Genomic DNA, 24,883 nt, shown 5'->3' on the forward strand with positions numbered 1-24,883 from the left:
ATAACTCTTGTGCTGGTCTTAAAAGTAAAAAGAGCTGTAAAGAAAGTCTGAGCTCTGAGAATACTGGTGTTTCTTTTTATTTGAGAAGAGAATAAAGCATTTGAAAATATATTTAATCTGATGTACACTTAACTGCGGTGCTGATTCACACACTATTGTTTAAAACGGAAAGTGAAGGCAATCCTCTTCCCACACCTATGCAACAGCCAGATGCCTGCAGAGTAAACACTGGCTGACTTAAAACAACTTTGCTTCAGATATCCCACAGTACAAATGTTGAAGTACGAGGGCGTTGGTGTTTGTCATGCCATATACTGTGACAGCACAGTAACTGGGGAATACTCCGAGAAAATCAACTTGACGCTGCTTTAGTTGCTGTTGTTGTTTGTTTTATTTTTTTTAGACAACTGCTTTCCATTATAAATAAATAAGGCATGAAGGTTCTCCATACTGTTACAGAGCTGGTAGCCACGCTCGTGCTAATGGCTCCTAACGTTTCTCGAGCTGGGGGCCATAGGGCACCTGGAAATGCAGAGCATGGAAGCGAGGAGTGCTTGATGGTGGACGGGTGGAAGAGGAGACCTCTGGAGCGAGTGCAGTTTGGGCATCGCGCTCCTGCTGACTTACCTCAGTGGTACTCAGTTTAATAAATACAGAGGGCCGAGGGGATAATTTTGCATTAATTCTGTTGTGAGTAAAAGAAAGGTAGCTCCTCACATAGTGCCAAGGTCAAAGACTTGGAGGATAGTTATGTTTTAACAGTCGTCCCCCTCCAAAGCCAAATTCTGATATATTTATGTCAATGTTGCAAAAATCCCAGCCATTTACCCATGATTTTGGATTGTAAGCTGGTGAAAATAAAATCCAAATCTGGCCTAAAGTTTCTCCAGACTGGTACAGAATAGGTAGCTTACACTGAACTGCTCATTTCTTGTGGCTCAGTGCTCAGGGTGTTGCCTTAGCTGTAATGAAATGCTGCTTCTCTGCCTAAAACACGTCTGACCATACAAGGTCAACATCTAGTTTATGAAAAATGGAAACTGGTGATTCCTGAGTCTGCAGTGGCCTTCTGGCTGTGTGTTTGCATGTCAGTGGAAGCAAAAGCGAGGAGATTTCAGTGCTGGAAAGTGAACTGGCACATGAGAGGTGACGACCTTTGGAGACGGTATCTCAGCCAAGATAGATTATTTTCAGCAGAAAACTGAAATCTGTCCTCTTGACTGGGAAGGTACTCAGAGCAAAAGCATGGGGGAATGTGTGATCAGCGCTACTGCCAGGGCCAGTGCTCCTGACACTGTACGAGTATAGTGCTCTTTTTCTTCTACTTGCACATGAGTCACTGCTAGACAGTTTTGCAAGCCCATGCAAACTGTATCGGAGGAGCTTGCTACGATGGGGGCAATGATGTCTTCTTGAATAGCACAGTGCAGAGGGCTGGTACCCAGGTTGTGAGATGAAAGCATGTCTCTGATACTGTAATAGCACTTCTTGTCTAGCTTGTGGGAAAGCCCTGGTCATCAAGTTCCTACCAGGCACAGTGATTCACCTGGGCTGAAATACTGGGGCAGATCTAAAGCGAGGAAATCCCATATGCCTACGAAGCCTGGAGAATATGGACTGAATTACTAAGAAACGCTGATGAAGACAGAACAATCAGTTCTACGTTTCTCTTCAAGTTTTTCCAGTTGCAATGAGCTTGCATTGTAAATAGCTGAAAAACCTGACTGATAAGAGAATGGCTTGAATAGCAAGAACATACTGCCCTTTGGGAAAGGGGAGAGGTTAGGTGAAGGTCTCTTGGGTACAAGCGTAGGTTCTTAGCCATAAAACCAAAGTGGACGCTTGGGCTGGTGCTCTTGAGCAGCCCCTGAAGTTCCGATGGCTTTTTCTGTTCTGCTGTGAAGCACCGCGCTGCGGCTGCTGCAGAGGGCTGGAGGACATCCAGGCTTTTGCTCGCAGATAATCGGACGGTAAAACAAGCTGAAAAGGGGGGAGGAGGTGAACGGTTTTCTGGTTTGTGGTGTGGCTTCTGTTGCTGTTGTGATGTCTGGCCGCGGCAGCAACTCATGCAGAGATCCATCATACAGTTTCTGAAATCCTCTAACTACAATGTACAATTTTTTTTTTTCCAACGAGCTGCCCAGAGCCCAAGCTTAAAGACACGACTTGAGTCCCTGTGGCGTTTTCTTGCTTTTATACTGTGGACACTCCCTTCCCGTACAAGAATATAACATGAGGCCTCTCGAACCTTCAAAGCAGTGAGGCCACGAAGCGTTTCCTGGAGCTGAAAGAGAAGACTCGGCTGGTGGGCTAGCACGTGGGAACTGTGGCGGGACAGGGCTCATTTGCTGCTCTTGTTTTTCACCTTTGTGGCATTGATGTCTGCTTTTGTCTTCTGGATGCGGGAGAAGATCTCCTTAAAAAGAGCCTTGTACTCGGGCTGGCTCTGCTCCAGCCGCTTGTCCACGGCCTCCACATGTTTGCTGATGGTCTTCTCCATGCTTTTCCTCTCCTCCAACTCGTATCCTTCTCCCCGGAAGTCTCTGAAGGAGCTGTCGCGAGAGATGGGGCGAGACGTTTGGACCCCCGCATGGCGCACGCTGTCCTTGTGCTGCCGGCATTTGCTCAGGAGCTCTTCGTACTTCTCCAGCAAGGCGTGATACTGCTCGTCCACCTCCCGCAGGATGGACATGCCCCGTTTGCGCACGTTGTTGGCGTGCAGTGTGTAGTTTCCCTCGTGCCGGCTCACGGCGTCCTTGGTCACGATGGCGTTGAGGGCTGTGTCGCTGCAGCTTTTCCGGACAGGATGGTTTGGGGAAGGCGTCATGGACGGCCCGTGACTTTTCCCTCCCTCCTCCTCCGAGAGGTCGATGTAGTCCGCCTCCGGTGCGTTATTCAGTGGCTCAAGGAGGGCCTCGGACAAGTTGTCTTCCCTGCTGAGCAGATACTTCTTGACTTGTTTCATTTGCTGTAGCTCGAGGAGCTCTGCTTCCAGCTCCTTGATGCGCAGTTTGCAGCTCTCCATCTCGCACACCCGCTGCTCAAGGTCCGAGTACTCCTGAATAACAGAGGTGTACTCTCGCTCAACCCTCTCCTTCCGCTGCTTCTCCTGGTTGACCTGGGACCGTAAGGAGTCCACCATGGCTTGGAGACGCTCATTCTCCCGCTCCAGCGGCTTCTGGTTGAACTCTGTTGAAGAACCGTGGACCTGAAATGCGTCTTCATACCTGAAAGAGAAGAAAGACCCCTGAGAGATTGTGACAGTCCGTAAAGGACTCAGATTGTGGCTTACTGCCATGTAAGTAATTCCACTGATGCCCAGAATTGCTGAGCTGATGGAGGGAGCTGTGTCTCCTCCCATGTGCCAGGAAACCCCAAGGTGTGGTGGTGGCTCTGCTGGACACAGCGACTGGTCTCTGTCCCGGAGGACCTGCGGTCTCTGCTGTTCTGTGCCTGGGAGGTGCTTCAGGGAGAGGGGGAGAAGATTTACAAAATGGGGGAGGCAGAAAGAGATGTCTGACAGAGTTGCCTCTTCATTGCTCCCCGCCTGGGAAGCAATAGTTTGCATTTTCCCCTTCCCTCACATTGCTGTCAGGAAATCATTTTTTCCTCCTCAATGAAGCGCCAGTGGCATCCTATCTAGTTAGAACAGATTGGAAAAAGGAAAGCTCTATGGCTTCCCCTGCGAGGCATGCCTGGTGGCGGGGATATTGAACAGATTCCCAAGTTACTGAAGGGCAGAGTGACCTTCAGAGCTGACTGCAGATTGGCAAGGCACAGCGCCGTCCTGAGGCACTGGGGGACGGTGGCACTGGGGGATCGTGGGGAGAGAACCACAGAGACATTAAGTGGATTCTGCTGGGGGTTAGGTTATGCCCTCATTACATCCCCGGTGCTGCTGCAGTAAAAGTGTCTTTTGTTTGTACCCTCTGACAGTGGCTACTTTCTGTGAAAAAAAAAGTTTATTGATTGCTTATCTATTTAAAGAAGCCTCTATTACGGACAAAGCTGAGCAAGAAGTGCCCTCACAGTGTCAATGAATTAGCACAGGGGCTGGGTTTTAAGGAGGATCAAGTGTTCAATAGTGCTGAAGTTGTGCAGCATTTGGCACCATATAGCGTATCGTGGTCTGGGACTGGGGGCTGCTGGAGTTACTGGAGTCAGATGGTGCAAAACCACAGCACCTCTGCTGCTTTCAGTGGGGTAGAGGTGCTGGAGGGATGCAGCACGGGATGTGCTGGTGGGGAGGGGAAGCAGCATGGGCAGCTTGAGCAAAGGGTCTCCTTTACATGGTGTGGGACTGGGCGGGCTGGGCTGGGCTGGGGGAGGCTGGTTTGGGCTGTCCCAGCTTGAGCACAGCATCCTGGCTGGCGAGGAGCCCTCTTAGCCCCCCTGCCGCCCTCCCAGGAGAACGCCAGCCCCTCCAGGGGGCTCTGATTCAGAGCCTGGCTCCCTGTGGGGTTATTTGTGGGTTTTTGGGTACGTCAGAGGGGCTAACCCACTGCTGACAGGCAGAGGAGCTGGGGAGAAGACTGGAGGCATGGCTCAGCCCCCCCGCCCCTCCATACCTGGGGCTGGAGCACAGCTCCTTCAGGCAGGGGAAGGTGTGGATGGTTCGGCGCCGCTCCCTCTTCTCCCGCCGGATGCGGAGCTGCTCCAAGCTCCGCATCTCCTCCACCTGCTTCTGCAGCTCCTCCACCTGGTTCTGCAGCCCCTCGATCGTTTCTGTCAAGCTGCAGACAGAGGAGAGAGCACAGGTGAGGAGGTGGGCACTGCGGCCACAGGTCTTTTGAAAGTGTTTTTTTTTTTTTCTTCCCCGTAGAGAAAGTTGAGCTGTGTAGAGTAATCCACATTTCTAGTGTGTGCCCTGGGAGCGTGACAGTGCTTGCTTTTGGTGGCAGGGGCTGCTCTCTGTGTGGTCTATCTTGGATGATTTTTTTTTTTTTTTTAAAAAGGGGGGGAATTGAAGCATTGTCAAGGGATAGTACAGGTATGAGACCCTCTAACCTCAAATCTCTTGGCTAAAACAGTCGCCTCTGGGACGTGAACGCTATCCTGGAATATCTCTGCACTTAAGGGCCCAAGCAGGCAGGCGAGCAGTTTACTCTTCCTCTTGTTTCCCTTGTATCTCTTGTAGCAATAAACACTGGGCGCAGACTTAGCTTTATTCTGGCTGTGAATGCAGTTTGTAAAACTACTTCAGCACTCCCCCTCTGCTCTGAAACTCCCTCTCCGCAGTTGTTGGCAAAAGATGCCGCAGCGCAAGGACGCGGCTTAGCCTGTTGTTTCCAGGGATGACCTTGATCACGGGCCTGCTGTATGAGAGGAGTTATTGACAGGCTGGGGTTTCAGCACCACCGAGCCAGGACTTCGCTAGGTGCTGGCTCTGTGCCTAGTGTGCCTGCTGGGCTGCGTGCTCAGGACCTCCCTGATATCATTATGTGCCTCTTAGCCAAGGGGATTCACCCTCTGAGGAGGAACGGCTGCCGTGCCTCCCTCCTGGCAGCTCCAGGCACGTTCCTCCAGCCAGCCCTGGTCCCAGGGCTGTCCGTGCTGTGGCTGACCCGCGCTAACCAGCATCAGCACGGCCGATAAGAGACTGGTTGGATAGCGAGAGCACGCTGCTGGGGAACGGTGGGCTGAGGGGAAAGGTGGGCTGAGGGACCCCTGGGCACAGCATCGCTGGGGCGAGGAGCAGGGAAGGCCGTACCACTGGATCTTCTGTTGGGACGTCTTGCTTTCTAGCACGAGCTTCTGGTTCGCCAGCTCCAGGTCCCGCGCGGTCAGGTCCAGCTGCTCGTAGACTTTTGCGTGCTGCTCGTTCATCTGCCGCAGCATCTCCAGCTGCTTGGTCAGGTACTGCAGGAAAAGCCGAGACAAAAAACACTCCACATCCCAAATCCAAGTTGTTTAACGTGCAGAAATTCCTATATCCTTAGCTTCCTGTGACATTGTGTCTTGTGGCTGCTTTATCCTCTACCTGATTGAAGCCTCTTCCAGTGGAGGTATTCATGCTACCCCCTGCCCGCTGTAAATATTTGTATTTAAAATACATCTGAACTTCTTCTGTCCTCTGTGAAGGGCACTGACCTCGGTCTGTCTCTACTCAGCTGCTTTTTTAATTCCCAATACCCCAAGAAAGTTGATCTCCCTGTGACTGTGAGCCTTTGCCAAGGCTGACTGAACTGGGCCTGGTGGTTGCTGCATCGCCTGACAGATCAATCGTGGAGGCTGTGTTTCTGTAGGAATTCAGGCTAAAAAACCTGAATCCATGAAATATGAGGAGAGCTGTGGCTTCTGCTTGGTGACAGACCCCTCCCTGCCTGCCTCCGTGCCAGTCTGGAGGGTTTCATCCTGCGCAGCCTGGCAGAGGGGCATCAGCTGGGATCAGACCCCAAATTTCGGGGTGCAGTGCTGCAGGGGCACAGCCAAAACCCTTCTCATTTTCCCTCGCAGCCGCCACGTGCTACTCCTGTGAGCTCCCAGCACTGCACCTCTTTAAATCATCACTTTTCAAACTTTTTAAATTCACAGATCCCTGGAAGCCTTGCAGAGGATGAAACCCCTCCTTGCACAGCGAGTTTAAGTCTCTGAGCTTGATGCTGACCCCAAAGGGTGCCTGAAACAGCAGTGGGGATGATTGCAGCTCTTTGAGAAGGAGCCAGTTTGTGCCTCTGACAAAGGCCGCTGTGTTACAGGGTGCTGAGGGGCTGGCTGAGAACAAACACGGTTGTGAGCGCCTGGAACCCAGGCAAAGCAGCAGTGGAGCACGGAAAAAGGAGCGTGAAGGCGGGCGGGCTGGGAGAGGCCACGCGTGCCCCAGCTGCGATCGGTGCTGGTGCCAAAATCTGTCACTCACATCTGGGCAGGGGGGCGAGAGGGGGGAAATAGCAGTCAGTAGGGATAGGGCTACCTCTCCGAGGCTGGGATTGGCTCAAGCAGACCTTAATCCACCCCATTTCAGGCACGTATGGAAGGTACCTCAGCTCCCATCCCCTCTTTTCGGCGTCACCCCGAGGTAACAGCGGTGACCCAGCCGCTCCTGTCCCTGTCCTGGCCCGGTTCCATCCCTACCTCGATTTCCTGCACTTGCTCCTCGTTGGTGGCGTACATCTGCTGCAGGGAGTCCTCCAGCTCTTTGTTGCGCTCCAGCAGCGTCTTCCCCAGCTCCGCGGCCAAGTGCAGGTCTGGAAACAGAAGGGACAAAGCCACAGCGGCCTGCTTCATGCTGGGCTGCTCTTACCAGTGGGTTTCGATGTGGATGTACGCTTATGGGACGTACAGGATCTGCCCTATTTCATCTGTTCGGGCTGCAAGAGCAAGGGAAGGCTGAGCTGGGGCATCCGCAGCTCCTCCACGCGATGAGGATTTGGTGCCCAGCTGGCTGCATCACCCTTCAGTGCTATCCTGCGTGCTGCCAGCCAGGATCAGGCCCACGAGGCCTGGCTGAGGCCGCAGCTCAGCAGCCCCATCCCCATCTCTTGGGGGGCTCAGCATCCATCAGGATGACAGTGAGGGTTGGTAAAGCCTTGTGGGGCCTTGGGGATGCTCTGTAAATCATATTATTATCCGTAACGAAGGGAGTGTCTTGCCTTCCCTGTCAGCCCCCATCCATCACCCGCTAACAGACTGACACCGCGGGCTGGCAGCTCCTCCCTGCCGCGGCCTCGGGGGGCTCCGCTGCTTTCCTCGGGGCAGCTCCGGGGGGCGAGGGCCCACGCTTTGTGCTCCCTCACTGCCAGCTCTAAACACCTTTGGGAGGCTGCTGAGACCGTTGGGTGTTAGAAGTGCAGGGAAAATAGACGTTGACAGCATGGCCAGCTGAAAATATGGAGTTTGAAGTCTCTGGGGTAAAGAATTCCCCCCCACCCAGAACTCCTGTGTTAGCCAAAGCTTGAGCTCCTCAGGTGATGCAGTTTGTGGGCCCATGATAGCACAGCTGGCTCTGATAATGTCCCTTTGCTTTCACAGAAATTGGCTGTCTTTTTAAAGCCTGACCTCCTGTGATTGTGTGGGTTTTCATTTTTCCTGGTGTTTTTAGAGAGGAGTGCCTAGCTTGTCCGGTGGCAGATTGAGATTCTGACCTTAAGTCTTCAAAATGAGAAGGTAAGGAAACAGATATCAGTGTGTGTTATTACTCTTCTATCTCTGTTATGGTTATCACACAAATTTTGGGTGAATAAGGACCGGCAGTCCTGCAGTGTGTGAAGGGACCTGGGTGTCCTGCCCTGGTATTTTCTCAGCGCGTCACAGCACTCGTCTCTAGCCTGCAGTTAATGATGTGTTTTACGGAGGTTCTGCTGGGGCTGGAGCACTACGATTTCTTCCTGCAGTTAATTTGGCTATGCAGTTGATTGGAAAATGGTGATAACTTGTCAGAAGGACAAGAAGAAGGGGAACCAGGACCCCTGGGATGTATCCTGTGCCTGGGAAAATTGCTGATTTCAGATGTCTCATCGTAAACCAAGGCTAACTGACTTTCCAGGCACAATTGTTTGTATGGGAGGAGAGCTGGGAGTGCTTGGGATGCGATCCTCCTGACAGATAATGATACATTGTGGGAAGCACTGTTACGTTATTAATTTGGGTGACAGCTGCTTTTCTTTCTGCGCAGCCCCTGCGATGCCAGGGGCTGGCTCCCCAGCTGTGGTCCCTGCCAGCAGCTGCTCCGTGTCCTCGGGTCTCCCCTTTAGCCTGGGAATAGGCACTGCGGGGTGTTACTGCAGGATGTGACCTTCATCCTCATCACGCAGTGACCTGGTCTGAGGGCTGTGAGTGCTATCAGGATATAGGCACGAGTCCCCATGGACAGACCTCCTTTTTTTTTTTTTTTTTTTTTTTTTTCCAAGCACCAAACTTCTCCGGTTTCCAAAGTGTCCTTGGGGGACTGAGCGTTTGCTGCACCAGCTGGGGACTGGGGGCACAGCCAAACTCCAGCAGAGACAGAGGAGAGTTTGTGCCCTTAAGCTGCTTGGGGCTGCATTTAATGGCACTGCCACCTTGCCAGAGCTGGTGTCCTTGCTAGATGGGCACATTGCAAATCACACTCGTCCTGCCTGATCTCCACAGCAAGGAGGACCCAACGCAGAGGAGCGGGCTTCAGGTAATGAGTCAAGTGTGTCCCCGTCCCTGCGGATTACCCCAGTGCTCTCCCACCATATGGCATCCAATTTAATCAGCTGGGGTTGAGTTAAGTGGATTAGGCAGTGCAAGATCTGGCCTTGTAATTTAAAGGGCTCTGTCAGCAATAATTTAATGGGGGAAATGGGCAGCGTTTGGGGACGAGTGAGAAAGAAGAAAGAACGGGGCCGAGCTCCAAGGAGGAAATTGATTCTTCTTTTCCATTTTGAGCTTAAGGGCCTGGGAGACTCCAGGCTTAAAGGACATGGGGGAATTGGTTCTTTCAGGGTCTTTAAACTGCCTCAGCCATCAGCACGCACACGCTCCCTGCCTGCCAGCTAAAGCATCCTCTGTAATCCTGTCTCGTCACCCCCCTGCCATGCCTGGGTCCTCTTCCCCACCTGTTGGTCTCCCCCAGGCTGTGGGAGTATGCGGAGGGAGGGGACGCTGCATGGAGGTGCTTTAATGTCTTTGTTAAAGCAGGTTCATCTCGATCTTGGTGCTAATCACAGCTCTCCTCAGGCTTGGGTAGCACACAGCTCTGCTCCTTAGAGACCTCAGGAACCTGAAGCTGGACATGAATTTATCAGTGGGCTGTTTGGGAATTTAAGGATTCTCTCTACACAGCGCTGTGGTTTCCTCACGTTTTGTTTTGTAATTCCTCTTTGCTCCTCCAGCACCAGCTCGGCCAGCCAGTGCTGTGTGATGTGCCCTAATTTAGCAGTTTTGCTGATGCCTCCCTTCTCCCCCCCCTTCTCCATGCGGAAGGAGAAAAAAAGCATGGGGGCACAGCTGTGCTGGGGGTACCACCCACAAAACAGCCAATGTTCGGCTTCAAAACAATGCCTTTGGGGATCCCAAACGGGGGGGCTGCCTAAATCCAGCTTGGGAGATGCAGACCGCAGATGCAAACTGTCCTGGGTGATACCAGCTCTGTGTCCTGTGGCTGTGCGTAGTGCCGCGAGCCCTGGCATGACCCCTCTAATTAACAGTGTGACCCCTCTAATTAACACAGCCGAGGAGACCCCCTGTGTCCCCAAACAAAGAGCTGTGCCTGCGGAGTGAAGCAGAGGCAGGGAGGCTCTATTTCCCTGGGAAAGGTGCCATAGCGAGGAGGGAAGGGAAGAGAGACCAAATGGTAGAGAGAGAAGGGGAAGGGAGCTGGTGTTGGATCCAAGCAGCGCTCGGGTACTCCCTCCATCCCAGGAGACAGCCGCCTGGAAGCTGCAGGGATGGGGGCCCCGTTGTAACCACACTGGCTTTGCATCACTAGGCCCCTGAAAAATCCCGATCCAAAAACCCGCAGCAGGTTGCCTTTAGCTGAAAGGAAAGCTGCATCCCGTGGCGGTGCTGGCGCAGGCAGATGTGCCCTGCGTGGGGCTGCTGTGGAGCTGAACGTGTCCCAGCTGCCCCAGCAGCTTGCACTAAGGCACGGAGAAGGTTTGGAGCTGTTTCTGTGCTCCTGGTGCTGGCCTGCACCTGTTTGGGCAGAGCAGGCTTTGCTCCCTGAAGGATGCTTTTCCCCAGCCTTGACTGGGGCTCTGGGGGAGCCTGGAGCTGGGCAGGGCGTGTTTCAGCTGCTCTCGGCACAACTGTGACCCGGCAGCTATTCAGTGTCCTCATAAATACAGTGTTTGGGAGGAAGCAACCATCTGGAGCAGCCACTTCGGGCTTTCCCCCACCTTCTCTCCCACATCGAGCAATTTGTGTATTTTGGCTGCAAGGAAGCACGCCTGCTGCCCTGAGGTGCTGGGCTGTCAGCGCCTGGGCAGAGGCTGCTGCGGTTTGTTCCTTGTCTTTAAACATCCCAGCCCTCCCCCAGGCTTTCGGTGCCTTGGATGGGCCAGGTTTGATCTGTGTCCTCAGGAAATGCTGAAGTCTGGGGATTTTCAGCAGGCACTGAAGGGCTGGTGCAGTTACAGGGGTTTTGTCCCTCGGTAGAGCTGACAGTGACCGAGTCCCTAGAGACAAGCAGGCTTTAAGGGGGTGTCGCAGGTCCTTTGGCTCACGGTGTGCAGGGCTGTACGGAGGCTGTGTTTGGAAGTCCTTCTCAGCTCAATATCTGTTGAGGTTCCTTCCTAAATGGCTTGCAGGGGAGGAGCAGCCCTTTCTACCTCCGCAAATGGCGAATTCACCTGCTAAAGAGCGGGGAGGAGCAGCCAGCAGGGCTCTGGTGTGGAGGTCTCTGGAGGAAGTTCAGGGTGCTTGTTAGCTGATGGATGGGGTAGGTTGAGAGTTAAGAACTGATGTTTAATGCTGTTGACGTTTAATTTAATTGCATTTGTTGTCTGCTCCATTACACACGGGTACTTAGAGTCAAGGGTAGGTGCAATTATTCCTTTCAAAATCTAAATAAATGATGCCATGCTGGTTTACCCCAGGGTAGGGTGCGCTTGCTGCTCATTTATTTTTCTTAGTTGCAAGGGATTGCGCTGTCTGGGTACATTATGATGAAGATCAGCTTTTGTGTATTGCTTACTGCTGCTCCACGACAGGTGATGGAGCGAATCTGTGCTTAGCCCTTATAAGCTTTTAGAGTGGAACATGTTGGGGTGCAGGGGAAGCAAGTGTCCTCACTCAGCATCTCACAAACATCACACAGACATACGTGGATGTGGAAAATCTGTGTCTACGCACCCATTCCACAGCTGAAAGTGTTTCCCATAGCCACGCAGAGCTTTCAGGGAGAGCCACCACTGTTATTGCTGAGGGATGGATTCTCCATCCCTTTTACACTGACACAACTCAGACATTTCTACCAAAATCTGCTTTGCACTCGATGTGCTATGTGGTTTTTGTGCTGCCATTTTGGTGTAATCGGGTGTACTGCAAAGCAAGCACTGCCTCTGAAGTGCACCGAGGGTGAAAGGTGGCCCTGGCAGGGCTGGCAAGGGGTGAGGGCAAAGCACAGCCGCGTCCTCCCTCTTCCATTCCCCATTTCAAACTGGTTATAGCTAGGGTGAGCTGATGCTGGGCACATGGGTGTTTCTGTTAGCCTAATGAGATTTGCTGGATTGTCTGCGTGCTTTTGTTCTTCCTTTTCTTTCCCTTTTCTTGTGTAATCTGTTACGTACCCATGGGCTGCCTTTGGCTATGCAAGCATCCCTGGTGGTGGTAGAGAGGTCTGGTTGGCAGGGGGGTGAGGCAAGAGCGACAAGAGCAGCTCCCTCCATGCTGTTCCTAAGGCTCTTGTCCCCAGAGTAAAAGTGCCACCAGCAAGGACTGGAAAACCCTGATAGGGAATGAGGGCAGCGAGCCCACCTGCTCCCTGTGAGCAACTCTCCCTTTCCTGGGCAGGGAAAGGGGTTGGGGTTGTGCTGTGGGGAGGCTCTCCAGCTTTCTCAGACCCTGCACTTGCTCTTAGCCCTCTGTGCTTTTCAATCCTGCTCAGTGTTTCATTTCTATCACCTCTTTTTTTTTTAATTCTTCTCAGGTGACTAGCGGGCTTTTTTGGTTTAATTGATGCTCTCCTTTTTCTTTCTGCTCTCTGTCCTTCAGTGCCCTGAAGTCTCTCTGGGCGGGGCAATATGTTAATATTTGAGCCCTGGGTTGGTTGCCTCTGCTTATAAGCTGTATGCGTCTATACAAACCCCTACAGAGCCGTCCCATCCCTGTGCCTGCAGCAATCAACGTTCATTTTGCTGTGTTGTTACAGCCTGATAACACAGAGTGTGTTATTAGACCATGGTCGGGCCCCATCTGTGTCTTTCCCTGCTGGTCTCTTATCTAAACAGCCTCATTGCCTCTGTTTGCCTTGTAGGCTAAAATGGTTTCAAAGAGCTCACTGATGGGTGGCTCGGAGGCTCTGATAGTGCACCTGGATCAGAAAGCATCCTAAATAAAGGCATACGAGTGGAGTTGTTGGGGAGAAGCAGCAAGGAAAGGAGAGAGAAAGGAAGCCGATGCTTTCCTGCAGGCACCCTTCCTCCAGGCAGCGAAGCTCTAGCTAATTAATTATGTGGGGATGCAGAGAACCGTGAATGGAGGCTTTCACTCTTTTAAAGCTAAAGACCCAGATGTGGACTGCTGCCACGCGGGATCTTCCCCAGTGGTTCTGGGGGGCAGGAGGTTGTCACCGAGCCAGGACAGACAGCGAGGATCAGCACCAGGGAGGCTCAGCATGTCACCTGCTGCTGCCCCACGGTGTGGGGTGAGCACGAGAAGAGCCCTGAGCAAAGGCAACCTGCAAAGGACAGGTCAGCGCGCTGGAGCAGAAGGGAACGGCGCTTCCAGCAGTGGAATGTCACCACCCCAGCAATGTCACCTCTCTGGTCCTGGTTGTGCTCACACCAAATATTCTCCTATGCTGCCCTCTTGCTGGTGGCAGGACCAGGGATCCTGAGCAGTTTGGTCCCTTGGGGAGTGACCAAATTTCAGCGCAGCTGCTGCAGCCCCCCACAACCAGTTACTCCCATCTGCTGCTTCTCGTGTGCCAGCAGCACGTAGGTACGGGGACGATCCCTCTTCCACAGATGTGGTTACAGCTAAATGCAGAAAACAGCCTGACCCCCTTGCAGCAGCCCCAGAAACCTGCTGGCCCCTTCCCTAGCAGCCCCTCTGCTTGGCCGTGGAGGAGTGTGTGGTCTCGTGTGGTGCTGCCCCAATCCTGCTCCCTTCCCACCCGCTGCCGGCGGATGCTGTGAAGCCCCATTACTCCGGGTGCTGTGGTTGTGCCTGGCCCTGCTGTTTGGTGCCTGGCTGTTGGCACCAGCTGGAGGTGCTGGCCTGCGTGGGAAGAGCTCCCGGCCGCAGCCAAGTGATCAGTGCCACGTGTGGAGTGAGGCAGGAGGAGCACGGCGCTGTAGCATTTCAGCCTGAGGTTACAAGGAAACAGGGGGGATCAAATCCTGTTTGTTTTCTCAAGTTGGTTTTATATATGGCCATCACTAGTCCTGACTGCAGTGGATACAAACAAGATGTAGGACGGTGCCTCCTCCAGGAGCTCCACACCACATCCAGCATCCCAAAGCAGCTCTGCCTTGAGGTCTGGTGCTCTGGGGATGTGCTGCGCTGCTCCTTGCTCTGCCTCCTCCTGCCCAGAGCAGCTCCTGGCCACCTCTTCCCTTCTCAGCACTTCCTTGTGGGCCAAGAAGATGGCATCATAACATCCTAGTTCCATCACTGTGGCTGCACGATGGGGAGAGGTCAGCATGGACCTGGACACTCCATGCTCTAATGGCCAAAATCTTCAGGCAGGAGACAAGGTAACTGAGCAGCACCAGGGCAGCTGCGCTGCGCACTGGGTAAACTGGAGCAACTTCCCAAAGGACTGCAAAGGAACACGCTGTTTAAGCCAGCAAAAGAACCGTCACCTTTTGAAGAGAAGGCTTACAGCTGTTTGTCAAACACACATGGTAGGAAAAAAACAAAAACTAATATAAAACCGCTTAAATTCCCAGCTGTGCAAAGACCAGCAGTTGCGTAACATCTGGTCTCGTTCCTCTGGGGTATTTTGTACTGGAGGCATTTTTCTTGGCCCATACATCTGATTTTTCTTGGCCTGTGCGTCTGTTTTTGAGCATGGTCCGCAGTAGCTTTGGAAGCCCTAATGATGCATTTGGTGTGAGCGCACAGTGGTCTTCTAGAGCCACGTGAGGTGGGAATATATCCCCGTGCTGCTCGGGGAAGGCCTTTTAGCAGAGGAGACCGGCCGTGTGAGAATGAGCTGTGCTCGGCCTGAGCCCTGGCGCTGCTTTTAGCAGAGGCAGGATGGGACCCTTGTGCTGTCCCGCCTCTACGTGGCTCCTGGCTGTTGTACTGACTCAGCGCCCTGGCACCGGCCAGCACAGGCTGGTACAGAAGAGAAGAAAAGAATGGAAAATGCATGGGTGGTGGGGGACAGCCTCCAGGGCAGGGTGTCCGCACTCAGTTCTTGGGCTCCGAGTCCTCAGGATCAGGGCTGCCGTGGGCAGGAGGGCCCTCAGGGCTCGGGCTGTAAATCCTTCGTGTGCAGCCTTGCCAGGGAGAAACGCCGCTGCTTAGCTGGTTGTTTTAGGATGCGATATACAGAAAACTGAACTTTATTATATCCCCCCCTGCTCCCCTTTGCCTCTCCTCGCTTCTTTTCCAGCAGTTCCTCTAACTCTGCTCCCTCCCACAGCTGGAAGTATGTGCCTGGGGTTCAGCAGGCGTAGAAAGGAGTTTCTGTGCGAGATGAGGAGGCAGATCCTGGGAGTTACTGTGTGGGACTCCCTTACGCCTCATTTCCTTGCCTTCTTCACATAACAGCAATTTTTATTCTAAGACATACACACATTTTATTCTAGGAAACATATACATGCATGTATGTATGTACTTTCTCCCTAGAACTGGAGGTGCTCATCCCTTCCTCATCTGAAAGATTAAAATAAGCACCATCTTATTCCCTTGTGATTTTTCTAGTTCCTTTGAACGCTTCCAAGCAGCTCAGCAATTAGTCACTGAAAACTTTCCACTTCCACAAGCTACCTGGGGCAGTGCAGTGCTAAATAAGCATGTGGCTCAGCTACTGCAGGCAAAATTGACTGCTGGAGGGCAGGCAAGCTGCGGGGCTCGTCCCCAGAGCTGGGCTGCTGGGATAACAGCAGCACGAGGGATGGATTTTGGGGTGCTACATGCTCCCCAGTGCAAGGAGCTGTTTGGGCACGCAGGCTGTGAATTGCAGCTGTATGGGCCGCCCTGTGTAGGCTGGGCGATGCAGAAAAGAGGCAGGTATGGCTGCTAGCGCTGAGCCCACTGCTCCAGCCAGGGGCTGGTCACTGGCCTGCTGCTGACCCTGGGTCTTCACACAGATGAGTTAGAGGAGGTGCCAGCTCAGCACCTCGTGTCCTTTTTCCTTCTTAGCATGCAAGCACTCAGGTGTTTGTCAGGAGGAGGAATTAAAATAAGATACTTAAGTCTGGAGACCTTTAGAGGTTACAGTCATAAGGTCCTTTGCATGCAGTGCAGGGGGTTTGGCCCAAAAGGTTCTGTGGCTGCCCAGGAGGAGGGGACTGTTGGTCTCACAGTGGTGACGGGGTGATGCTGGTTCTTGCCCTGCCTCCGGCCCTGCTGGTTAACTCACTGAGCTGTGTTCAGGCTCCTGGAGCTGCAAGGGGGGCGTTGGGAGCCCTCCTCATGGGCTCTGTGCTCTTTAGCATAGACCTGGATGCTGGCAGAGGGAAAGGAGCTGGAAGTGCAGGGAAAGCAGCAGGGTGACTGTGGGAAGGACTCGTTTTAGGAGACTGTTGTGGGGGAGATCAAGGCTGGAGGAGGTCAGCAGCCAGCTGCTGGGGCTGGGCTCTGCTCTGGGTGGATCCAGATGTGACTGAGCTGCCACATGGCCGTTTTCAACACAAATGCTTCTGGTGGACAGAAAAGGTGTCCCCACTTGTCCGCAGCTCAGCCTCTCTAATTTTAGCTCTTTTTCGTTCTCTCTGGTTCTGGCTGCACATATATCCTGTGCACAGGGTATGATGCAAGCACAGCCACATCAATTCTCCGTGGCTGGAGAAAGGCTCACTGCAGCCGTAACCTGTCTTAGTACTTAGAGGCACAGATCCCACAGATCCCCCAGGCCTTTCCCCAGCCTGGGCAAGGTGAGGCTGCGGCTGAACCAAAGCACTGATGCTAGCAAGCAATGGGAGCTCAGTTTTTAGAGCTTTCTTCAAACCATTGTAATTAAAACACCTCAGAGGACGCCACTACTATTTCCTGGATCTTGCTGATCTTGCTGCCTCCAAGGTGATGCAGTCACTGTGGGCACTTCAGGGAGTGGGGAGAAAGAGTGACTGGGATTTGTTCTCCTGGATAAAATGAGTTATTTCAGCAAGCCAAAGCTGTGTGGAGGATGGGGAGGAAAGTAACAGGTGCTCAGAGTGGAGCTGAAGGCACATTTTTCTCTGTGGTGCTAAAATGGTTAATTAACATAATCATCACAGAGCTCCCAGTTAAGCCATCCGTTGCTTAGCAAACAGTTTTGGATGTAAATGTAGTAAATATTTGATGATGCTGTGAGATGACGATAAAGGCCCAGCAACCAACTGGTTCACAGCAGCACCTTCTTCTCTCCCCTAGTTCGGGCTGCTGTTCGTTTCTCCCACCCCTTGCTCCCAAGCACCAGTCTCTAGGCTTATGCTTTTGTCATCTGTCTTTCTGGCTACTGCCAGGCACGGGTTTCTGCACAACCCCTGGCTGTCGGCATGCTGATCCTCTTAGTAATGCCGGCCCAGCTCCTAATCAGGCTGTGCTGGGCGTCTCACACTGTGCTTCCACCCCCCAGTTTCCGAAGTGACAGCTTCAGGGCTGTGCCATCCCCAAAGGCCTCCGCGTGCTGCTATGGCATACGTGGACAAAGTCTAGCACTGTCCTTCGTGATGCTTTGTGCATCATGCAAATTAATTATGGTCGTAATTACCCTGTAGGACCTTTCCAGTTGGCTGATTTCAGTTAAAGCCGTCTCCATCTCTCCTTCTGAATTAGTCCAAGCCCCTATTCTTACGGGGGCCAGCAAGCCCCGCAGCTGGGCTTTGTTTTGGGTCTGTTTTTGCCTCCAGTCCTGGGTGTGCTCAAAGGTGGAGTCTATCCCCAGCATCAGTCCATCATCTGGAGCTGGTTACGCTGTGTTTGGACTGCCAGGATGGAGCAGGGAGCCTGGCCTGCAGCAGGAAGGTGTTCTTATTGTCAGGAGCCAGTGCTGACTCACGAACCTGACACCAGGGACAGCGTTAGGCTGAAAAACACAGTCCTGCGTTGTTTGACACTCCCAATATTCATTTGTAGTTCTGCTGTTCCTCAGCTGACATCCTGCCCCTGGACTGCTGCCCAGTCCCCTTGTGAGCCATGGGAAGACGTCACCCAGAAATGTGAATTTCTGAGGACTCAAAGGCTGCACTGTTTACCCAGCTGACAGCTCCATCTCCATCCCCTGCCCCACTTTAATATCAGCGTTGTATTCCACAGAACAAGGCCCAGTATCCAGCAACTAATACTTCCTGTTAACTGACAAACTGGGGCTAAAAAAAACAGCTGCAAAATCCCTGGGGGCTGGTTATCGTTCCCTGCCGGGCCTCTGTCCTGCAGCTGAAGTTGTGTAAACTTTAAATCATGACATAATGGACTGGGAGCGACGGTGGGCAGAGGCACTGCAGCTGGACTGCATGCCTGTACTGACAGTCAGCTGGCTCAAGCAAACGTGGAACTGTAACAGACCTATAGCGCGGCACGTCGGAGGGGTGGCTGTATTCGGGTACAAAAATTTTTCCCTACGCATTGGCAAATCAGTTCAGTTTATTCCTGGGCTGCTGGTATGAAATGGGACTTTTCAGTTATTTGCTTGCTGTGTGTTGACTCAAAATATTAAGATAAGCATTAAAATAAAAAAGCCCCAAATATATATAGCTACTAACTGACCAGCCTTACGATAAACGTTACATAGAACTAGTGCAAATGTAGGCACAGTTACTTCAAAACAAGCTACACAAGTGAATGCTTTTATTTCTCTAACGAACCCATTTTTGCTGTTTGAACCTTGGCATTCATTTTTCTTTCCTTCCCAGTTTTCCCTGCTTTTATGGCTGATCGGAGAAATCTCCAGAAGTAATAAGGTGACTTGGAAGCTGAAGATCCCTTTGGGCTTAGGCTTGGACAACAAGAGCTTTTGGGAAACACTTTCAGCATCCTCAGCTTAGCAATACATTATTTCTGATTTTTCCATTTCTAACTAGCGTGCCTGCTAACTCTGCCCGCAACTGCTTGGAGATGAAAGCAACGTCAGAACTATATCCATGTTGTATTCCGCCCGCAGCAAGTTTTCTGGGGTACCGGTTTACCATAACACCAAAATTTCACCCGCCTGGTGCTGAGGACAGATCTGAGCTCCCTGCCTCTCTCTCTGGTTTAAACTTTCCCTGGCCAGGACAGCGGCTGGGAGCAGCGGATCTGAGATTTCCATGGAGGTGCTGCCGCAGGACGAGGCGCTGGTTTTGCCAAGCAAGCGTAAGTCTTGTGAGAAGCTACCCCATCCCTTCCCCCAGGATTTACCCCATTTTTTTGCCCTCCGGTCCCGCTATCCCTCGCAGCCGGCCGGGTGCCCCCCCCAACATCCTTACCCTGCTCCAGGTCCTGCTGGTCGTACCAGGGCTCCTCTTCCTCGCTCTGAAACTCCTCCATCCTGTCGGCGCTCAGCATTTAGCACCAGCGGCCCGGGGAGGCGAGCAGCATCCGCGGACGGGGAGACCCCGCCGCAGCCTCCAAAACCGGGGAACGGGGCCGGAGGCAGCGATGGAGGCTGGAGGCAGGGATGGAGGATGGAGGCAAGGATGCGGCCTCGGTGCCCGGGCCGGGAAGGGGTGGCACGACGTGGCAGCCGGCTCCTGGCCGCTGTCCCCGCTCTGCCTGCCCCGGGGGGAGGCTTCCTCCAGCCTCCGGGGCCGGGGGAGGCTCCGGGAGGAGGGGGATTACACGGGGACGTGGCTGCCGGGCCGGGGGGGCACGGCTTGCACGGGGCCGGGGGATGCACAAAGGAAGGAAGAGGGCCCGGCGCAGCCAGGCAGATCCTCTCTCCGCAGCTCGGTGGAGACCTCTAGCATGGAAATGCTGCAAGGAAACCCGGCGACAGGGAAGGGGGAGGCGAGGCCGGGCCTCCTCCTCCTCCTCCTCCTCCTCCTCCCGCCCAGCCCAGCCGCACGGTGCCTCCCCTCCAGGCAAGGAGGAGGGTGGCAGCCGCCCCCGGGACTCTGCAGCTCCCCTTCTTTTTGTAATGCCCTGGCCACGGGCTTCTCGGTGGCTTTGGGGGGGCCCTCAGCTTCATCTCTGGTGGGGATGTGGTGACCTGCTCTGTCTTGGTCGGTTTGGATGCGTTGCTCTTCGAGGTGGTGATGGAGGGTGAGGGCAACAGGCACCATCCCGTATAAACAGCCCCATAGCATCACCTTAGCCTTGTGTCTTCTTGTCCTCCAAGTTCTCTGTTCAGCACAGCGATGAGAAAGTGGTGCTTATACGGGCTTCTCTCTTATTCTTGAAGACAAATTCATGATTTTCTGAAGGGTGGGAAGAGCTTAAAATTGAGAGAGATGAGGAGCTGTAGAGTTTAGAAGAGATCTCTGTTACATACAGTTAAGTTCAGTGGGAAAAAAAAAAAAGAAAAAAAATCCTTGGGATTTTGGTACTTGCTTTTCTGTTTAAGAGAACAAGGATTAGAGAAAGCAGCCTTTCTGCTACTTGCTAGTGTGGAGTTTGGTCCAAGGAAATTTACGTGTCCTTGTTAGACCCAGAGTCTATCAGAGACTCTAAGGTACAAATTAACTCATATAACAGCGGGTTTAGATGATTTTTTTGCCTTCTATGTGATAGAACTCCATGGATTTATACCCGATTGCATTACCTTGCAGTGGTGCCTACAGAAAAGGCAATATAAGATGTTATGCAAGAGCAGCAGACTGTGCATCCAGAAAATATGTGATCTGTGGCAGAAAGCTCCGTCCAGTCCAGCTGTGACAGGCAGCTAAGGGTCCCTGGATGGTTACAGCACTGCTTAGTGCTTGGCCCTTGAGTACAGCAGCAGAGGAGGAAAATAAAGCAGGGAATAGGAGAGGAAATTTTAGATGATTCTGTTCCCCTTCTCTCCTCTCAGGCCTCTTGATGCATAGCTACATACTCCCAAAATTCAGTGACTGCCTTGAAAGCTTTTTTCCTTAATGATGTTGCAGACCAGAACTGAAGAGTCTCTTTTAATCTGGCATTTTTAACTCAGCAGTTATTCAAGCCCTTTTGGCATGTCTGGGGGAAATCCATTCCTATCTGACTTCCAGAGCTTTTTCTGATCAATTCTAATATAGAAATGGGGAAATCTTAACTGTGAAAGATAATTGCCTTGAAAAGTATTCTGTTCCTAGCTATAAATTAACATAATTTATCCATGTAGCACAGCCATACTGAATAAGTGCTTGGATGCAAAGTCCTAGTCTGTTTGACAGCAAAAGACAGATTACATCTGATTTACTGAAAATATTTTCTCCTGTTGGCTTTACAAGAGTATCTCAGATCTGACCTGTCACTCGGTATAATGAACCACTGGCGATTTCTGTACAGGTTATATGAGAATTCCCACAGCCTGCCTCAGCTGCGGAGCCAGCACATTGCTTTCATTTGCAAAATGATTGGAATTACCTCATTTCCTCCGAAGAAATGAGGTTTGCAGAGCTGAGAATGTGAAATGTAACTCAGCGACACCAAAAAGACCTGCTCGCAGTTCATAGATCTGCTCAGTGCAGGAAATAATGACGGCAGCTTTAAAACCAACATTGATCGGCTGCTCTGAGGTGGTCGGTGAGGGCCAAACCCTGCACCCCAGTCCCCGAGGGCACCCCTGGGTGCCCCAGGCTCATGTCCAGAGGGTGGGGAGCCACCAGGCTGTCCCAAAATTGCTGAAGGGTGCTGAGGGTGATGCTCGTACCTCAGAGGGGGGCTAAGGAAAGGTTATGGAGGTGTGGGTATGGGGATGAAGAGGAGAAAGGGGCTGCTGGTGAAGGTGAGGGGTAGGGTGGAGAAAGGGCTGAGTGGGAGATGGCGGAGGGAGCCTAGACCAGAAAATGGAAAGTGAGGAGGGAAAAATCATGAAGAGAGAAGGTGAGGGAGGGAGCAGGAGCATGGGCAGTGGGAAGGAAGCCTGCATGGGGATCATCAGCGGTTGAGGGGACAGCAGGGCAGCGCCCGCCAGGAGGAGGAGGGAGGCGAGGGGTGAAGCGGGGAAGGGATGACAGCTGGAAAAGGGCCGGGAGCTGGGGAAGGAGGGAGCGAAAGAGAGGGAGGAGACGGGGAGGAGGAAGGTGCCTGCGTGGAGGCGGGATGCAGGCCGGCGGGGGACGAGGAGGAGGAGCCGGCACCGGCGAGCTGGGGTTGACAGGAGGAGGGAAGCGGGGATGGAGGCAGCGGCGGCCCCAGCCGGGGAGGAGGGAGCAGCGCCGTGAGGGACGGCCCGGCCCGGCCCTGCCCGCCGCACCATGGGCAGCGCCGACTCCAAGCTCAACTTCAGGAAGGCCGTGATCCAGCTCACCACCAAGACCCAGGTGAGGGCCGCCATGTCGCGGGGTGGCTGCGGGGAGGGGAGGGGGCCGCCATGTCGGGAGCCGCCCCGAGGGGACCGGGGCGGGCTGACCGAGCCCTCCCGGCCGTGACAGCCCCGGTGCTGAGGGCAGGGGCGTTACTGAGGGTGGCTGCTGTTTCTCCTCTGGGGCTCCTCGTGTGCAGGGCTGCGTGCCCTGAGGACAGCGGGCAGCAGGTTGGGCCCACCGCTGTTGGGCTGTGGCGGTGCAGCCCTGTTGCAGATGATGCAGGGAGCAGATGGCGATCGGGGCAAGCTGCCCCCATCCGTCACCTCGCCTCTCCCCGGGGTGCGGAGGTGATGGGGGAAGCTGTGGGTGCCAGGTGGGTCGGCAGCACGCTCATGGCACCCATCGCTTCCCACACCGGGGAAGGGTGACGTGTGGCTGGAAGGTGCCTGCAGCGCGGTGCTGGCGACCTCTGACGTGTTGCGCCTTGTAATGCCTCCTATGTGTTATTTTTTTTCCCCTCAAAATAATCGGTGGAGAATCTTGCCCTGTTCCTGGGTAAGAACTAATTGAAGGGGATGTTGGCCAACCGTGCTGCTAGGACAGATTTTTTTTGCAGGAGAAGCAGTTTCCATCTGTGAGCTGTGAAATAATGCTTTATTTCTGAAGGCTGAAGAGGTGTGAATTAAATGAAAGGCAGCCAGGGCGATGTGTGGAGTGGGGTTGCCTGGAGGTGGAACAGATGTTGTGCACGTCCTGGAGCTACTTTAGCTCTTGTCTTAAGTTGGGGTCCAGCAGCAGCATGCTGGCAGAGAAGCAGAAGGCTGTTTTTGTGTCTACAGGGCAGAGGGATTTTGTTTTATTGGGAAATCACATCTTGGGTTCCCCTGGCCTACAACAGAGAATTGCTGTTCTGAGCCGCCTTTGGTGACGAGGCAATAATGGCAGCTGTGAAAACTTGAGAGATGATGGAAGAAATAGATGTCATGGTGGGGAGTGAAGTCAGAAGAACGGGGTATGGGGACAAAGGGGTGAAGAGTAAGGGGAGGTAATCTGTGAAAACTCATGAGGCAAGGACTAGGACTGGGAAACAAATTATAGAAAGTAAGGCTGTAAGAATCTGTAAGAAATCAATCGTGTTCGTACTCTCTAAAGCGGTGCTGGTTCTATCTGCATTGCTCAGGAATGGTTTTCAGGAACGTGTCCTTAAAAACACCTTCTGTTGTGGATGTTCCACAATATCCTCAGGCAGAAAGAGAAGTGGATGAATTAATGTTCAAAGGGATTCTTCCAAAGTCTCTCTTGGATGCCAAAATAGTTCAGAGTGCCTTCGGCTTTGGGCTGTCCTCCCTTCTCTGGGGAACATGCTTCTCAAGTGAGACTGGGGGGGGGGGAAATTCAAGCCCAGTTTCTCAGTGCCTGTGTTAGCTCAAGGTATCCTCTCTGTCTGCTGCTCACAAAGAAAATCCTGTATGAGGCAATCCTTCATGTTGCCAGCCAAGAGGAGAGCGCTCCCCTCCCCCAGTTTATTGACGTGTGCAAGGAAAGGAGGCTTGCTGGGGCCCTGAATAAAAGGAAGGAGAAAAGGCTTCGTTCTTGACTGGATTCATTTCACAGCTTTGTGGTCTAGGTGAGACTGCCTGCCATGTGGAAAAAGGGTGGGGTATTGGCGCTCCCATATTTACATACCGCAGAAGGGCATTGGTGTTTGCTTGTGCAGGATGCATGACTGGACTCTCCTGCAGCCTTCCGAGCTTGCACCAGCAGCAGCCTCCGTGTGGCCTCCCAGTACACGCGTCTGGATTCAAAACCACGTTGCAATAACGTATGGAATCGAATCCCACTTCAAAGCCATTAGCTTAAAATACACTTTGCTTTTTCAGCAGCATGTCTCCTTCTTTGCAGCCTTCTCCTCTTACATTAGGTAGCTGGATGAATAGATTTTCATCAAATCACTGGTAACGTGAAACCGTGAGCTTAGTAATGCACTATGCAGTGTTTCCCAAGGCTGTGATGGAAGGAAGTGGTCCAGCAGAAAGCACTCACTGGCGAAAGTTCAGAGTTTGCACTGAAGGTAGTTTTATCTTAAAAATAAGTTGCTATAATCTCCAGGTTTTCATTAAGAGTGTTCCCATGTGAACATTAAAAATAGAAAAAAACTGTAAGTAGCATAATACTTCAATGCTTGTAGCACATGCGGAGCCCAGAACTTGAAAGTCAAACAAAGGATGGATGAAAATGAAACTGACTTCACTGATTTTTAACTCCCAAAGTGCCCATAAAAGCGCTGTCTGCTTCACAGGTGAAAAGAAGCATGGGCTGTCAGTATGACAGCTCACTGGTGGCAGAGCACAGAACTGAAGCCGGGAGCCCCAGCTGCTGGGGAAACGTGCTTTCTTTCCTCAGTTAGTTGGAGATTAAATGGTTTCTGCAAGCAACCGACTGGAAGATGAGAAATTCTGATCTTGTGAACTAGCTTGTTAGATTTAAATGCCAGCTGTGCCTCTGCTTTTAAGGAGGCAGGAAGGATCAAACACAAGGGACAAACTTTCCTCCTGTCGTTCTCACTGATGTGCAAACACACTATTACAACAGGCTGTTAATGTGAGCCTGATTAAAAATACATCATACGGTCAGAGAGACACTGGCCTCTGAGTAGCCTATTTCTGAAAGTATTCAAATATCCAAGTCTCCCAGGCTGATCAAAAGCAAAGTTGTTGTCTTAAAACCAAAACTTTAGCTAACACTCCACGTAG

General features: G+C 52.6%; 2 protein-coding genes and 1 long non-coding RNA gene across 3 annotated transcripts in view; 2 read left to right on the forward strand and 1 right to left on the reverse strand.

Moving 5' to 3' along the window:
• Positions 1 to 389: 389 nt before the first annotated feature.
• CDR2L (cerebellar degeneration related protein 2 like) lies at positions 390 to 19,715 on the reverse strand. The gene is made up of 5 exons (XM_040530166.1): positions 19,188 to 19,715; positions 7,075 to 7,187; positions 5,711 to 5,859; positions 4,569 to 4,733; positions 390 to 3,227 (listed from the first exon to the last, which is right to left on the reverse strand). The coding sequence occupies exons 1-5, from the start codon at positions 19,264 to 19,266 to the stop codon at positions 2,342 to 2,344; spliced, it is 1,392 nt and encodes a 463-aa protein (XP_040386100.1). The 5' UTR covers positions 19,267 to 19,715; the 3' UTR covers positions 390 to 2,341.
• LOC121056824 lies at positions 7,216 to 18,079 on the forward strand. Its single transcript, XR_005813520.1, has 3 exons — positions 7,216 to 8,106; positions 8,850 to 9,103; positions 12,881 to 18,079. It is a non-coding gene; the product is annotated as an uncharacterized LOC121056824 (long non-coding RNA).
• Positions 19,716 to 21,420: 1,705 nt separating the features above from the next.
• HID1 (HID1 domain containing) overlaps positions 21,421 to 24,883 on the forward strand; it is a 30,130-nt gene continuing 26,667 nt past the window's right edge. The window contains exon 1 of the mRNA XM_040530165.1: positions 21,421 to 22,145. Within this exon, the coding sequence (XP_040386099.1) occupies positions 22,080 to 22,145 (66 nt within the window). The 5' untranslated portion in view covers positions 21,421 to 22,079. The remainder of the gene's footprint in view (positions 22,146 to 24,883) is intronic.

This window comes from Cygnus olor, chromosome 18 (assembly GCF_009769625.2).
Source record: "Cygnus olor isolate bCygOlo1 chromosome 18, bCygOlo1.pri.v2, whole genome shotgun sequence".
Lineage (NCBI taxonomy): Eukaryota > Metazoa > Chordata > Aves > Anseriformes > Anatidae > Cygnus > Cygnus olor.

What these genes read in the sequence shown, in the direction of transcription:
- CDR2L (XM_040530166.1), bottom strand. Translation starts at nt 19,266, where the DNA reads ATGCTGAGCGCCGACAGGATGGAGGAGTTTCAGAGCGAGGAAGAGGAG. An exon ending in CCAGCAGGACCTGGAGCAGG is followed by an intron (nt 7,188 to 19,187) that starts GTAAGGATGTTG and finishes TTCTGTTTCCAG; the next exon opens with ACCTGCACTTGGCCGCGGAG. An exon ending in TCCCAACAGAAGATCCAGTG is followed by an intron (nt 4,734 to 5,710) that starts GTACGGCCTTCC and finishes CTCTGTCTGCAG; the next exon opens with CTTGACAGAAACGATCGAGG.